The sequence below is a fragment of the Labrus mixtus genome, chromosome 18 (genome assembly GCF_963584025.1).
Source record: "Labrus mixtus chromosome 18, fLabMix1.1, whole genome shotgun sequence".
Classification (NCBI taxonomy): Eukaryota; Metazoa; Chordata; class Actinopteri; order Labriformes; family Labridae; genus Labrus; species Labrus mixtus.
Genome location: NC_083629.1, coordinates 5926208 through 5943287, shown reverse-complemented (window position 1 = coordinate 5943287; position 17080 = coordinate 5926208). Strand labels below are relative to the sequence as shown.

Below are 17080 nucleotides of genomic sequence, written 5' to 3'. Positions count from 1 at the left end.
TTCAAAGGACGACATTTAAAATTCCTCTCGGAGTAGAAACAGTAAATTCAACGTTCTCTCTGTGTTTGTGACAACATCTCAGTGTACTGAAGGGATCTTTCTTAGCCTGGGGTTTGACTAAACTACTTCCAGGGTCATGTTTAGGTTAGCTTTATCATCGAGGAGAATTCTTTTTTCAGACATTAAGACTGGCTACTCTCTAGAGAAGGGGTTCCCAAACTTTTCGGCCCATGACCCCCAGAAATAAGGTGCTAGAGAACGGGGACCCACACTGTCCATGGAGGCAGTTAAAACACTTTGCGCACACCGGCATCAGAACAACACACAAGAACATTATTTTAGTAATTTATTGTAAAAAATGCTAGAAGTAGAACACAAGTCATCTCTTGAGCTAGTTTCTTTGTTTGTTGCTGCATGTTTTTGGAAGAATTCTCACGACCCCCTTCTCAGTGTCTTTGCGACTCCCCAGGAGGTCCCAACCCCCACTTTTGGAACCACTGCTCTAGAGGATTTCAAACCTTGACTTGCTGCAAAATCCCTGACTGTGGATCGATCTTCTGTTCAGTCAAGTTAATGTGTTGCTCATGTGTTGTCTTGTGACGTGTTTGACATTTTAAAAAGTTTAATCTCAGCTGCTGCCTCGTTGATATCACAGCTGTATGGAGCTGATGAAAGTTAATGAAACAACTTAAAGTGTTAGTAGATGCTATGAGCCTTCTTTCATATCTTCTATGTAAAGCAATAAGACTTTAAGTTCTTTCATCAGTCTCTGTTGGAGGATGAAATCAGGAAATCACAATGAATATCTTTCATCAATATATTTAATATTCAAAGTCATACTGGGGGGGTATCCATGAGTCCACCTCTCCACCTCCTGTTCTTGGACTATCACTGGACTCCACCTGCAGCAGAAATCAGAACAAACGTCAGGATGAAGCTGATGTGGGACGACGAAGAAGAAACGAGCAGCAGCAGAATGTGAGAGTTAGGAGACTCCCAACTTAGCTCGAAGCTTAATATCAAATCCAAGAAACACATTACAGATTATCAAATTAACTATTGAGACCTGAACTCTCTGCGGGGAAAGACCTTATCACCGTTGCTTAGCAACCGCATCATCTAATTGTCCATGCCTGATTAGCATGAAGGAGACGATATGAGAGAAACCAATTAGGTGAAATCTCTCACGCTCTTTTCATCATATCGCTCCGTCTCAGCACTTCTGCTGATCCACCACCACACATCAATCCTCGTTCAATAAACATCCAAGTGTCTGACGTATTTATGCACAATCTCCTGAAAGGGTTATATCCCCTCTTCAATTATACTGTCTGATTCTTTCTGGTAACTACATCATGTTTTTTTTAAAGGATCCAGTCGGTGTTAGTCGAGATGTGTGTTACTCCCCCCCTGTCCTTCATAACCTCCACTGGCTCCTCACCCCCCAGCGTATCCACTTCAAACTCCTCATCCTCACCTACACATCCCTCCATCACCTGGCTCCCCCCCTACCTGTCTGAGCTCCCTCCAGACTCTCAGGTCTGCTGATGCAATACTTGATAATAAGAGAAACTTTGGAATAGTTTTCCACCGTATGGACCGTGACAGTGAAAGGGTTAACATGACCTTAAGTCTACCTTATTCACAAACTGTTCATGTGCTAACTCACAGCGTTTCTCTTTAGTTCCCATTAGATCACATTGTGCGACAGCGGCGCGTTGGTATTTGCTTACAGGAGCAGAGCCGAGTCCCTTCCTGCTGACTGAGGCAGCAGAGAGCCCAGAGGTGAAGAGGTAGATTATCCACACATGATAAAAAACCATTGTGAGCAGGCTTGCATCCTCGGGGTCGTTGCTGCAGCTGAGATTACATTTTAGATGTGAGCGGTGCGGTGCTGCCGGGCGTGTACAGATCATCAGAGGGCTGACGGTGGCATTTCACTTTACAGCGAGAGGCTGATTGTGTGTCAGAGGTACAGTGTGCGATACGAGCGAGCTGCTTATGCTAATTGCTTTGATGATTTCCAAAACAAAGATGGAATAATTAATGAGGATGTGATCAAGTGATGTAATCAGAAAGAGCACATTAATTGTGACATTTTTATTCTAATTAGAAACTGATTGCTAGGATACATTTCTGATGAGTGTAACCTTAATCTCTCAGACTTCATTCTCCCTGAGACCCAACATGTGACGACAGATGATGAGAGATTCAACAGTTTTTTGTTTTTTTTCCAGCAGTGTGTGGAGAGCATATTTAAGATCACACCAACAACCAGAGTCCTGACCCTGAAAACAGGAAGTCTCACGGTCATGTCAGTGTACAGTACAGAGAGGAAGGATTAGTGATAGTATTTTACAATCTCTGTCCTCAGGGTCCCCTCACACAACTGGATATATGATCGTGAATATTAAACATGTTCACACATTCTTCTGAACTGATCCGATCACTTTTAACACGCCTCAAACAGCAGGAAAATCTGACTTTTTTTAGGAACCATTAAAGTCAGGACTTTGCTGAGGATTGTCAAAATGGGGGGGATCAAATCTAACAGGACTCTTTGATGAAAGTCGTGTTATGTGTGACCTTGGCACTACATAAAAACTATTTATTTAGATAGATTGTAACAAATATTTCCTTGACCCAGACCTCATTTCCACATGGCTTACTTCTTGTGAGTTACTCGTAAAAGAACCATTTTTCTCAGTGCACATTGTACACCCCCACAACACCTACACATTGACATCACACAGGTGTTGTTTGGGGCCCGAGGGAGCAGGGAACTCAGCCTGCTTTTCATGTTTTCTTTACTCCCTCTGTGTCTGTAGTGGATCAAACTACAAACACACTCTTAGTTTATTTTTGAACTCTGAGAACATGTCCGCTCTTCACTATAAACTGTTGTTTCCCAGGTACTAATTTAAGTTCATTTCATTCTAAATGTGCAGAGGCGAGTTTCGCAGCTACTGTATGAAATCTGCTAAACCTGCACAAATAGGACAAAGAGACGCACTGTCTACTTCTCATAGAACATGCACGGGTTAAAAGCACCCATTATAGGCTGCAGAGCAAATAGCATCACTTAGCTCCATTGCTGTTTGCATGAATAAGTAACAGACATTATGTATACGTTTAAGGCATAAATGTCCCATTTGTTTGCAAATGAGTCTCACTGTTGTCAATTCACAAACCCAAGTTAAGGTGAATTATTTGCATCTTCAGAGAGTTGATGATAACAGGTACAGGATTTATGAGGGGTGTCAACTCATAAACACAGTTTGTTTATGACAAATTATGATGATTATGACAACTCAACCTTATAAAACCGTCTATAAGTAAAATGTTATAATTATATAATAATGGGGGGTTAAATCAGGATGATGCCATCTAGGTAAACCTCAACATTTTAACATTTTCCTGATTTATGGTGAGACGTTACACAGGATAATAAGAGTTGTTTTTTTCTCCAGTAAAAAGCCGCAAGAGACGGTGAAACTACGATCACATCTGTGGAGTCTGGACTTCACAATTATACTGTAAAAAGAGCGTTCTCTCCTTTCCCTCTCCCAAAGGGGGGGGGGGGGGGGGGTCATCCAGATTTCAGCGGTCCAATGCAATCCCAGGCCAACACCTGGACACACCCTGTCTAAACCATTTCATTGAGCTGTGGTAAATAGACAATTATTAACAATATTTATTGTGAAGATTATTGCAGAATAAGTCCATATCTGCCAGTATTTTTTTTTTTTTTTTACATAATTGTTTTACCCTACAAATGTTGTCTCCACCAGACTCTGAGAGAATCTTATGGGTCACATCAGAGTGCAATTCTTTAATAACTTTCATGGAGTATAGTTGTAGAAAAGCATGAGAAACTTTTTGGGCTGTTGTATAATCAGGTTTTAGGTAAAGGTTCAGAAGAGTTAGATCATAACATGTGTTTCCATATATTAAGAGTCAGTCTTTCTCTCCGTCCATAGCTGATGTGTTTGAAGCTCTCGGGGTTTAAGCCTCGGTGTGAACGGACGGAGGACACCAGAGTGAAAGGCGAGCCAGCAGAGAGGATCAGGTGATGCTGGTGCAGATCAAAGGCAGGTGGACAAACAGGAGGGTAAATGTGCTGATGTGCTGCCGACTCTCTGCTCCACCTGATTAAAGCCTCTTCAGCAACACTCGACCATTCAGCAGGACTCCTCTCTCTGCAATGTTGTGGACCTAAGCACTGTTAGGATTTGGATGCCTCATGGCCCTGCTGACTTCTGTTTGTGTCAGTGTGTTTGTGTGTGAGTGTGTGAGTGTGTTTATATTAAGGATATCTTGACTCCTTTATATGGAGTCACCTTAAACCTTCTTAAAGCTGCACATTGCAAGATTTTGGCCTCAGTAGCAGCAAAGTGCAAAGACAGTGATGTTTGTCAGTTCAGTAAAGAAGTTGTTTCAAAGAGTGTAGGGTAGAAAGGGCGATTCATCTGTTCCCTTTTTCTAAACTTTCCTATCAGGGTCTGAGTTCACTAAAGGCCCTGACACACCACGGAGATCGTCAGACGTCAGTCCATCCAACTTGGCCCTAGTTTTCGCGGTGTGTCCAGCTCCGCCTTCTTTCGGCCAATTCGACATGTTGGTTCACATGAGGTTTACATCCGATTCCCAAGTTGTAAATGCACAAAAAACCTATTGAATGGAAGACACCCAGGCGGCATCAAAATCAGACACCTGAGCCACCTTAACTTGTTCCTTTGGATGGGAAGGAGTAGTCATCTTAAAGATTATTTATGAAGCTCATTTAAAACAACTACAGATGACCAAAGGGCTGAACAAGCTTTAAACACGATATCAACTTAAATATCGCAAATTGTAGTCGGACGAGGCCAAGCTCACTGAAATTGAAGGCAACATAAAGAGATGGCATAGCAATAAGTAAGGTCTTTTACCTGCTTTTTGTAACATAACAATGAGTAAGGTCTTTTACCTGCTTTTTGTAACATAACAATGAGTAAGGTCTTACCTGCTCTTTTGTAATGTTAACAGACAAAGAGTAAGGTATTTTACCTGCTTTTTGTAAAGTGCCTCGAGATAACACTTGTTATGAGTTGACGCTATACAAATAAAAATTGATTGATTGATTGGTCTTAAGCAATAGATTAAAACTTTCAATGATCTGAGTAGTTCTGATATCAACAGTTACTCTACACAAATTAGGAGCAGCCACCACTAGGAGCCTCTTCTTGCCTCTGGTTTTGATTCTGGATCTTGTAGCCCCTGAGAGCATCTGATTCGTTGATCTCAGCCCCCTGGCTGGAGCATGTTGGAGGACCAATAATTCAGACAAATGGGATGTTTCCAGCTCACAAAACAAGTCATCAAATCTTAAACTGGATCCTGAAACTGACAGGAAGCCAGTCTTTCCAATAGTCCCAGTGAGAGTAGCGACTCTATTTCTGGCTGCAAAGTCTCAGATTCCCTTCACCTCCATGTTACACATTTACACGTTTGAAGTGGATGAACACTTCAGCACTTCTTAGGGCCACGGCTCACTTGTGTTATTTGCATCAGCTCATGGATCCAATGGGGGGGAACAGATGGTGAACATCTATTTACAGTAAAAAGCACTGAAGTCACGCATGCCCCCCCCCCCCCCCCCATCTCTCAGTTAATTATATGGTATCTTCTGGTGAAAGAATAGATGTTTTTCTTCTTACTGCCTCTAGTTACAGCAGAGATTAAAGGAATTAAAGGAAGAAGATAAAGAAAATCAAACGGGCTTTTTCACATGTGCATATTCATATAAGGCTGTGCTAACTCAAAGTGGGGGTCGGGTGTGAAATGACATTGGGGGGGTCGGGGTGATCAAGGGGAGTGGAATGAATACAATTATTTTTTTGGTGACATAACAAACAAAGAGGGCTATCTTACTAACCCAAATCTTCAATTTCAATTACATTCAACTTCACGTCAAGTATTACACAAATTAATCCAGCTTTAACGAGTGGGAGGGGGCAAGACATTTCCAGCCTATGGAAAAAATAATTAGAAAATCCCTTATATAACAGGATTGTTAAATAATGGTTGTTTGAACATTTTGCAGGGAAGCTAATAATATAATCTTCATATGATTTCTGTCATTTTCTTTTCCCGTAGAATCCAACGCAGTATTTCTTACCTGACAGACCAGTACACCCTGAATTTAAGCCAACAAGATTACAGCGGACCCTCTGCACCCCCTTTGGTCTGATCATGAACTAAGCGACAATGGTCTTGAAAAATGAATGTGGAATTCCAATGTGAAAGTGCAAATTCCTACAGTTCCTTGAGTTTCCGTTTGAGGCTGGCTCCAGGAACACCGGAAGTCACAAACACAGACAAAAAAGCAGTTTTTACAGCATAAATAAACATGTTTACAACCTGGTTAAAAAAAATGAAATAGGTCTGATTAGTTATTGTCATCACTGGCACAAAATGCACTGGGGAGAATTCAAAATTAAACGGCTCCGTTTTGATTTTGAAAATGATTTGTGTTATCTATAGTTAGGTGTGTAGCTGACATGATTGACAGGTGGGCGGGATGTAACAGTTCGTCAAGAGGCTTAAAAACCATCCTCAGCTCCAACTCTCAGCCTGTCGTTAGGTTGATGGAAAGTTAGGCTGAGACAGCATTTCCAGCATGGAGACCGCCATCGATGGGACTCCAAAGCCCCCTGCAGGAACAGATGGCTGACGTCACTCAGGCTTCGTCCATTAATATTTACAGTCTATGGTTTGAACTCTTGACTTCGGGGCACAGCTGACCAGGATGAGGACTAGAAGAGGCGTCACATCCAACTGTAATAAGATCTGATCATACAGGATGAACTTGGCACTCTGCACTTTATTGAAATTGCTACATGTAATCATGTGATGCTTTAATGATGTATTTTAATTTAGTTTTTATGTGCTGTCCTGTAATGAACTCTTGGACATAAATCAGCATGATAAGAACTCACTATAATGACAGCCACCATGTTGGAGAAGCATCTGTTTAAATGTAGGAGGCGGGGCTTATGACCTTTTATTGCAGCCAGTCATTAGGGCAACGTCCAAATGTTTTGGCTTCACTTTTCGAGGAGCTGTCATGTCGTCCATCTTTTTACACAGTCTATGGTGCCAACTCTCAAAGACTGGATTAAGGCCGCTGACAGCACCATGAAGTGAGCATCAATTACCTCTGCTATCTGCTCTTCACGACGTTTGATTGGTTAAGCATAACGGCCTCGTGATAATCAGCCTGAAAGATTTGTAGCCAGTAAGACACGTAGAGATCTTTGTCAGTGAATATCACAAAGTTGTATTAGTGTTCATATGAATCACAAAGAGCTTTTCAAGTCCAACATTTAAAGAAATACAAACAGGGGTCAGATATTCTCTCCTAAAAGATAGCTCAGTGGAAAAGTGGGTTAAACAAAGCACAGGGTAAATAGACAAGTATTTATATGAGAAATGTTAACTCTATCTTAGGCAGAAATAAGTCTCTCTCTTTTTTTTACACAAAAGTCAACGAACGCAGAAGTAGTCACACAGTCTCCTCTGATTTAGACTCCTATATATGTAAAGGTCCTTAGTTCCTGCTGCACGGCTTTCAGTATAAAAAGTTAACAATTACAAAACAACTCAAAATGACACAAAAACACTTAAAACACACAGAGACGTGATTATATTTCAGTCAGAAGAGAGTACAAATATAAAGTGATTCTTTTTTTTTTTTGAACACGGTGAAAATTAACGTTTTGAAATGTGAAGAGTCTTCGGGGATCAGACGCCATCTTGACATCATCGTGTGGAGGAATTGATGATGTCATGAGTTCAATGGGAATATCTGCAGACTCATGTGGTGGTCATGGTGATGATGATGATGATGATGATGATGATGAAGAGAAGCAGTTGGAGACGTTGATGGATGAAATGTGGAGTTGGGCTTTTGATGAGCTCAGTGAGAGGAAACGTGGTGGGCGTTAGAATGCAGAAAAGAGAATTTTAATCAAATCTATGTTGATAAAAAATAAGCTTTAGTCAAATTGAATGCATGCCCATCTTTACAGTAAAAAATGGGTGAGAAGAGAAGAGAGTGGATGTGCTTTTGAAAAGATGGGAATTTATGGAGGAAGAACTCTGATAATCCTCCAAAGCTGAGGAAACTTCTTGAAAGAAGTTAACACGACTATTTTGGAAGATTAGGTTTAAAAGTGTTGTAGGTTGGTGCACACCAGGAAGGGAAATAACAACACATCTCTTAGATCTTAATAAGAAAGGATTCAAGAGATTCAATATATTCTTTAAAGGTTTTCCTTGAGCGATGTCCTCTGAATTGATTTGAAACATTTCCCTACTTTCTTACTGTTTCAAGTCACTTAACAGTCACGTTGCAGATCTGGATTATTTGTCTCTTGGCTCGACAGCCTAAGCAGACATTAAAGAGGACATATGATCCCCCTTTTCCACCTTTTCAAACAGTCTCCTGTGGTCTAAATGAAACATCTGTGCTGTGCTTTGGTCAAAATATAACATGAATCAAGCACCAGAGGAGGTTTGTGACCCTGTATAAACCAGGTCTCTCAGAACGCTCCATTTTGGTGTGTGTGTCTCTTTAAATGCAGTGAGCCCCCCCCCCCCTGAGTTTTCCTGGCAGACATCACTCCTCTGTAGCAAGAATAAAACAGTGTTAATCTAGTGTGTGGAGATACCAGGGCAGGGGAGGGTATTTTTTTTATACCAGAATCCCACTGTGACATCACAAGGAGAGCACATTTGAAACAAAGCATTTTCCTTTGTGTTGTAAGACTTATGCAGACCACAAACAAATGACTGGATGGGTTTATTTCACGTTTTGTGGGTCGGTTGACACTCAGGTTATTCAAATATATGTTCAAGAACACTAAAAGTGGAGTTTTTTTTTATAATATGTCCCCTTTAATTTACTTTAGAGTTTAACCTAAAGCCATTCAGTTTCTTCCAATGTTAGTCATTATTAGATTTCCTCTCACATTGGCAGCATTATAAATGATATGTCCTGATAAATACTGATATATTTTCCAATATAGTAAACATATATTGTGCTCATACTTTTCCCCTACTTTATCCCTAAGACCCAGAAGGAGGTGATGTAAAAAATAGAAGAGCAGAAAGAAGGCGTGAAAGAGGCAACATTAAGGCAACGGTTAATGGAAACTGGATCAAGATGAGGTCGGTTTAACTTAGAAAGTGAATGTTCATGATGAGCTGATTAAAGTAAAAAGGTCTAGGAACAGAAAGAGAGAAAGGGATAGAAAATGTAAATGACATGGCGAGCAGAAAGACGTTTTTCCAGATTGAAACTCTGCTATGTTCATATAATGTACACACACAAACACACATTTTCCCACATTTGTATCAAGTCACAATCATCGCCCACAGTGTGACACAGTCCATGTGGAGAAGCATCGTGGGGGGAAAAGAAGACTCTGTACAAAAGCTACATGTAGCTCTGGGTGTGAAGGAGGAGGAGCTGAGGGGTGGAGTCGCCTCACAGCAAATATTTGGATGTGTTAATGTTATTTTTTTCCAGAAGTTAAAAGTCCACTGTGAGTTTTTGATGTGGAAAAAAATGCTGCAAATTCTGAAACACATGCAAAAAGTCCAAAACAAGTGCAATGGCGAGAACACGCTGCAAACGCATAAATGATGCAAAGACAAAAAAAGCACAAACACAGAAAACAAATGCAAAAGAAAAAACGCTGCAAATCCAGACATCCCAGCTGAAGTGCTACGAGGCCTGCATGTGGTTGCACACAGTGAAAAGGTTTGATATGCACGGGAGGGAGAGTCTGGATTCACAGCGTTTTTTCTTCTGTTTGTTTTTGACTTTGTTCACTGTACATGCAGCTTTGCCATGTTTTGGACTTCTGCATGTGCTTCTGAATTTGCAGCATGTAATGGAAACAGTTTGGGCCGTTTGCAGCACGGTTGCCCTCGTTGGCCAAAGAATAGACTAGTGAGAAAGCCGATAACTGCGGGGTGGTTTTGGTTCATTTTCAGTGTTCACATGATGACACTCAACAGTGCTGTATTTTTAACTCAGTGCTGAATCGCTGCCTTTCAACTCCCTACTGCCCCATCAATATCAAAGCTCATTAATGAGAAAGCTGTTAAGAGAGCAAAAAAAACCTCACCGAGTGGTATTCTATGTTCACGTAAAATTAAAGATTTTGAAATGTTTGACATGGTGAAAATCAAAATCAACCAATAACCATAAAGCAGAACAGTTATCTCCAACATTTATGCAGAAGTAGGCAGAAATTTACGAGAAAATGGATCCTCTGGTAATCATCGACATAACTGTTGATTATCAACGGATCCTCATGGTGGAAATATTTGTTTTTCAATTAAAGGAATAGTTTGGGATTATGAAGTGAAGTTGTATGAGGTACTTATCAACAACAAGTGAAATACAAACAGTAATCTACTGCTGATACAACCCCACTCTGAAAGAACGTCAAAGTATCCCTTTAACCTCCAGACAGTTGTTTACTTTACCCCGAGGAAATACATCTGGCAGCATTATGGCTGTTGTTGTAAACAGCTTCACGATCACAGCAGAGGGCTCCCGTCTTATTGCTACATGTTAAGATGCTTTGTTGCTACAGATGCTAACCAAACCCTGAATAATGGCAAACACTCATTGCGCTGCTTTTCATGTTCAGCCTGGATGTTTAGTCAATCAAAAGGACAGGAAAGTTGTTGAGTTTCCCAAACAGCTGAACACCCTCAGAGTTCAAATTACTTTAGATCTGTTGCCAAGGGATCCAACATTTTTCACACTGGACCATATTTGTTAATGGAATTTCTCCAGTGAATCTGTTTGGTTTGAAAATGACAGGTTTACTCGTGAGGTATGAGCTCATAACTTAACTATAACTCGTGATTCAAAACTGACCTCAGTAAGAAAAGAGAGAAGGATTGTCCATACATGTGAGCAGCTTCATTCTGACACACCAACAGATGAAGAAGTCCTGAACGGGCTGTGTGTTTGGACTGAGTCTGTTCAGTTCATTTGGCAGGATCCAGGTCTTTGATGACGGGTTCTCTGTTCAGGTAGGTGGCCCAGTAGACCAGATTGAAGCTGCTGAACAGCACAGGGAACATGATGCGGGATATGCGGTCGATCTTACTGACGCTGTTGAAGGTTTTCTTGTTCTGCTCGGGCTTGGTCTCGGACGTGTTCTTGTTGGTGTCGTTCAGAGCGCACTTGGAGATGGTCGGCAGCGTGGAGTCCTTGGTGATGTTGGGAGCGTAGTTGGCCACGGCCACAGCGTACGCGTTGTTCTTCTTCATGATGGCGGCTTCTTTTTTCTGTGGGGACAATCACCTCAGGGTTAGACTCATTTTTAACTCAGTATTTATGAGTGCACAGTTGATACTACAGTGCAAGTTAAATACACATACTGTAACTTTACTGTAATGGTAGCCATGAAACAGGCGACTCCAAATGTGCTAAATGTCATTTCTCGTTGACGGGGAAATCTGGGTCTGACTTTCACAAAATGTAAGGTGTTGATGCGTCATCTATATTTGTATACTGTCCATGATTTGACTGAAACATATTTCTGCTTTATATCCGTCCTTAAAAATTGAGTGGATTGGTCCGTAGTGATCTTTGTTTACTACAAACAATATTCTCTGTTTTAGGTCTTTCAAAACTAAATGTGCTTTGTCTGGATTTAGTCCATGCTGACCCTCCACTCCCACATGAGGATATGGTTAACCATCCTGATCAAATAATCAAGAAGCCTCCCCCCCCCCGCCCTGACTGTGAACGGTTGTGACGGACCCTTCCAGAGGAGCGTGTCCCAGCTCTATACCTTGTCATTGACGACACTCTTCCCGTCCCACGCCCAGCCTCTCTTGGTGAAGTAGTTCACAGTAGCAAACTCGATGAGCGCCGAGAAGACGAAGGCGTAGCACACAGCGATGAACCAGTCCATGGCTGTAGCGTAGGCCACTTTAGGGAGCGAGTTACGAGCGCTGATACTCAACGTAGTCATTGTGAGGACTGTCGTGACACCTGAAAGAGACAACCAATCACAATCACACCACCAACACACCAGACCTCTCGTCTTGAAGAATCAGCATTGTGCATTTCTTTGTAATATTTCCATATATTCAGATGGAATGTAAATCCCTGCATTTGAGTGGTGACTTGATATCTTGTTCTACAGAAAGATCTCTGCTGCTCTGGCATCTTTAATCATTAATCACTTGAATCTGTCCTCCCTACATTTTATTTTACTGTCTCATAAACTGTCCAGCGATTGATTTTACATCGCTTTACGGGAACTATAAAGTTTAAATGGTTCGACAAATGCGGAACAACAAGACGACGAAGATTAGTCTTTTCTTTCTTTGTGGAAAGTTTGAATAAAATGTTGACTTTCAGAACTCACCAAAGACAGTTCGCGCTGGGACGGACTCTCTGTTGAGCCAGAAGGAGACTTGTGAGAGGATGACCGTCATGATACAGGGCAGATACGTCTGGATGACAAAGTAGCCGATCTTCCTCTTGAGGTGGAAGTGAGCCATCATGACTGTGTATTCACCTGAGGATGAAGAGGGAGATAAAACGCTGAGCAAGCATTGGACAACTTGATCTTCTGATGAGAACAGAGATTTAAAAGCTACAGAAACGATAGGTGTCACTCGTGTTATATGTATAATGCATCCATCATGAAAGAAGGGATCCAGAGAACTGAGGAATAATCTCTCTGATTTATTAATTTGTCTAACTGTTCCTGGTGGAACAAATAAACAGGCGGCACAAAGTGTTTCATTATGCAGAGGCTGAGCTGTGTTTGCCTGTCAGACATCGCTTTGATCGCTCAGTGTGTTGCTTCCAGCTCCTCTGTTTTTGTGGAAAATAATAATGGGAGTTTGTCTTTTAGTAAAAGATTCCTTTAGTTACTCAGTACTGAAAATGATCCTTCTGTTGAGCAGTCCAAGGTCACTTTCACACAGCACTCCTGAAGAGTTTCTGAGACTTTTGAGGTGAGCTGCATGGTGAAATATTTTACCCGACTTTTTCCTGCCAGCCTCTGAGTGAAATTTCTGCAAAAGATGTGAGGTGACCTGCGATGTGCAATCTCAGCAGGAAAGCAGGTAATGATGAAGCAGCTTCATACTCTTTTCTTCTCACCAGTACTGTGTGTTCTCCTTTTCTGATACTGAGAATATGTCTAATCACGCCTTGTGTGGATGTGAAGGTAAAAACTGTTATCCGAGCATTACTGTGGCTTCCACTGCGCCCCTTTTAGTAATATATCACGTTTATAAATGGAACATTTCCATTGTGATAGGCCTACATCAAAACGGTGGACGCACTCTGACCTTTCAATTGACACCTCATCTGGCCAATTAAGACCTTCCAATCACCAATGAAATTCTGAACAAGTTGGAGACACGTCTTCAATAAATGACTTACATCAAGAAAGCCAGAATAGCGTTTCTAATGGCAAGAGATCTGTGACAAACGCCTGCCTTATTTTAACAGATGTACGCTCGTTTTAATGATTTTTGGAAGAATTCAACACATTCGGAAACTGCAACGTCTCAGCTTTCAAAAGAGACGTTATTTGTGCTTGTCGTCCGAACTGTTCAAGAACAGCATCCAGTGTCCTCAGGGTATATCAGGATAGGCGTTTTAGGCACATTTCTACAGGAACCGTAACTAAGGACGATTTGTACTCAAATATTCTTAGACCAATGATTCAAGGCCAGTCTATAAATAGAAAGGCCATTTTTTATGGAGGGATGGGGGGGGTCAAGCTTTGTTATTTCATAGCTTTGGCGGTAAACAATTCCTCCTCTATCCAACTGGGAACCTCTCCCGTTGTCAGGGACATTTAATGAGGCAACTCAGGGTGGTTTCAACGGCAGGCTGTCCTGAAACGTTACAGAATCAAGAGTGCATGTATGAAAATGGTTGCAGACTTTATGGTAAAAATTTTTTTAATTGTTATAAAACCCAGACCTGTTTGTCTGACTTGAAATGTGTGCATGATGATCACCTGTGCTGGATTTGATGGTCTCGTTCCCCACAGTCTGACCCATCAAGTCGTACTGGTTGAGTCTGGATCCATCAGGCGCTACTTCCACAGACTGGGAGGCGTTACGAGTCCAGATGTAAGTGACCTCTGTCTTCGTGTAGGCATCTAATGGGCAGAGAGAGTGAGGAGACGCCGATAAACACACAGATTATGTTATACTCCGAGCATCTTATTAAGGTTTAAATGACAGAGATCAAACGAGCACCTCCATCAACTCCTACACAGAGAAGCACTCATGATGAGGGGGTTTCCACTTTGTCTCAGATTCTCTGTTTGGCTTATTACTGTTTGTTGGGTTCTTCCTACTTTGGTCTAACCTGTGCGTTTCCTTATTATGTGCCTTTGACTAGTTTGGATGCAAACCCAACTAAGTTGAAGGAAACATATTAAAGCCAAAGTTAACATAACATGGAAACTTCATGGTTAAAATGACTCTTTGCCATTTAGCTGTTTTGTTCCGCCTGGTTTCTTTGTGTGAAAATGATTGTATAACCTTAACCCTTTCCATCACAGTTATATTATGAACATCAGCTTTTTCAGGACAACCCAGGCTATCAGAATATGTCTTCTGCAATGATGGCTGATGACTGTTTTAATAGTTATACGACCATGAAGACAACATAAAAAACTAAACGGAAAGTGAATCTCCCAGAACTTTACTCTAATCACTGTTACCAGAGTAACAGTCGTCACATCACACACAGATCAACAATGACAAATCCAATTAACTTCTGAATACGGCTCCCTAGAGCCTTCATTATCAGGACAAAACAATGGTAAATGGACTTGAGCTTGTATAGCTCTTTTCTAGTCTTCTGACTACTCAAACCGGAGGTCACACCCTGATGGCAGAGGTTTCTATGTTAAGTGACCTTCAGTATTAACGAAACACATTGGTACACATTCATAAGTGTCCTGCCCAAGGACACATCGGACATGTGGCTGCAGGAGCTGGGGATTGAACCCCCGACCTTCCTGTTGAGTGACGACCGACTCTACCAACTGAGCCACAGCCGACGCCCCAGAAAATGAGACCTAGGGCGCACTCACACTACGCTACAGTAGACGACTGACTCTACCAACTGAGCAACAACATGCAAACAAACTCTGAATGCCCACCAGGCGCCTGCCATACAACCCTCTCCGTGTGTAAAGCTCGATGGCAAACGTTTCCATGTATAAATTTAAAGACTGCGTGTAAACATTTCCTTCTCTTAATTTCGGCCGTGGAGGATTATTTCTTTCTTTTCAACGGTCACATATTCATGTCTCTTGTTGACCTTTGGCTGCTTCTGATTGGACGCTACCGTCAAGAAAAACAAGAGAAGAGGAAATCAGAGCATGTGATTGGTCAACAGGAAGAATGGAGCTTATTGTAATTTCCTGTGAGGGTCACAATGGTGGTTTATTTATCATGTTAGATTTACTGTATATAGGCTCCAAATAAACACGGCTGGATTAAAAACCTCCTGGAAGGGATTTAATTGCCTGGAGCCCTCCATAGACCAGCAAAAGGGTTAGCTTACGATCACAATAGCCCCCATAAAGATCGGTCGTACGGTTCCAGAGATATTAAAAACAATACAGATGGCGCCCCAATGGACTCCCCGGGGTTTTAAATGAAACAGCAGGCGTAGAGCTGCAGAGAACACGATACACTTACAGCTTCCAAACTTGAGAGGACACGAGTGGAAGTCCATGGGGAAGTCTTCAAGGTGCATCGGGCACTCAGCTTGAACGGTCAACCTGAAGCATACGCACAGAAAACACACACACACATGAACACACAGAAAGCAATTAAATCCTTACAGGAACACGGATGAATCGAGATTTAAAATGTACCGTCTCATAATGGAGAGATGTTCACACCTAAACCGCCACTTGTTAAAATGTAGCATGGCTTAAAAGGTGATTTAAGCGTCTACCTCATGGTGTAGAGCAGGGTTCCGTCCTCCATGATCCTCAGCAGCTTGTTGGGCATGGTCATGTTATGGGCCACAGATTTCTTGCCGTTATGGAAGAAGGTGTCCGGGGTCCAGATCCTGCTGGCCATCAGGTTGTTGAGCGGCAACGTGTTCATCGGCCCCTGAAATTTCAATCGCTCGTCCTTCCAACTCTGACGGAAGAAAACATCCACAGTGTACTCCTGAGAGAGAGAGAGGGGGAGTGAGAGAGAGAAAGAGCAGTGTTAAATAGATCCCTGTCCCCCTGAGGACAACGTGGGGTTGAATTGTCTTGTCACACCAGTTTCAGGGTTCGTGATCAATGATGTTCTGTATTGTTCACTTTGAAGATCTCAGTAAGCCAGCAGGGGAAATGCCATGACTCTAACACCCACATCGTGCTTATCCTTGGTCTTTATAGGAAGAATGTGCAACTTTTTGATCCAGCAGATGTCGCCCTTGAGCACCAGCATTAAACCAAAAACAAACGGCTGTTTGGCCACACATCCGCTATTCTGAATCCTCTGCTCTCCTCCAGAGACACACCTCCAACCCCTCTCCACTCGTGTTCACACGAAGGAGTTATCAAATTGGAACTCACCATAATTAAGCATTAAGCGCTAAGTGTAAGCAGCAGACAAAATTGTCCTTATCTCGAGCTGCATTGTCGTGTTAGCAGGCTAATGTTAGCGCTCTTTAGTTAGCTCGTAGATTCACACTGCATGTAAATTGACACAGAACGACTGAAGAAAAGTTTACGGGACGTTCAAATAATCAGTGAGTACAGTATGTTATTCTTCTTTTCTCTAGTCCCTCAATGAAACAGCTTTAACATGCAAGGGTATAAGTGGGCCGGCCGTCCCGTCCATGTAAACACGACTCTGACAACATCACAGCCAGCGGGACTCGAGCTTCTGACTCATTGTAGACAGTCATGACTCAGAGACACATTTACAGATTTCTGCTGTATTTATGTGTAAAATGTTGCACATTCTGCCTTTAAGACTTTATTTTTTTTCAAATGAAGTGCTT

At 41.9% G+C, this 17080-nt stretch overlaps 1 protein-coding gene and 3 long non-coding RNA genes across 4 annotated transcripts in view; 3 read left to right on the top strand and 1 right to left on the bottom strand.

Moving 5' to 3' along the window:
- Window positions 1–17080, top strand: part of LOC132993089 (uncharacterized) — a 117688-nt gene that overhangs the window by 17685 nt on the left and 82923 nt on the right. The window lies entirely within an intron of this gene.
- On the top strand, window positions 3393–6416 carry LOC132993329 (uncharacterized). The gene is made up of 3 exons (XR_009676452.1): window positions 3393–3669; window positions 3981–4111; window positions 6139–6416. It is a non-coding gene; the product is annotated as an uncharacterized LOC132993329 (long non-coding RNA).
- Window positions 4925–5123, top strand: LOC132993216 (uncharacterized). Its single transcript, XR_009676436.1, has 2 exons — window positions 4925–4998; window positions 5041–5123. It is a non-coding gene; the product is annotated as an uncharacterized LOC132993216 (long non-coding RNA).
- The window catches only part of gabra2a (gamma-aminobutyric acid type A receptor subunit alpha2a), a 19614-nt gene continuing 11872 nt past the window's right edge, over window positions 9339–17080 (bottom strand). The window contains exons 5-10 of the mRNA XM_061063121.1: window positions 16031–16251; window positions 15769–15851; window positions 14067–14210; window positions 12450–12602; window positions 11868–12070; window positions 9339–11358 (exon numbers count right to left, since the gene is read on the bottom strand). Of these exons, the coding sequence (XP_060919104.1) occupies window positions 11056–11358; window positions 11868–12070; window positions 12450–12602; window positions 14067–14210; window positions 15769–15851; window positions 16031–16251 (1107 nt within the window). The 3' untranslated portion in view covers window positions 9339–11055. The remainder of the gene's footprint in view (window positions 11359–11867; window positions 12071–12449; window positions 12603–14066; window positions 14211–15768; window positions 15852–16030; window positions 16252–17080) is intronic.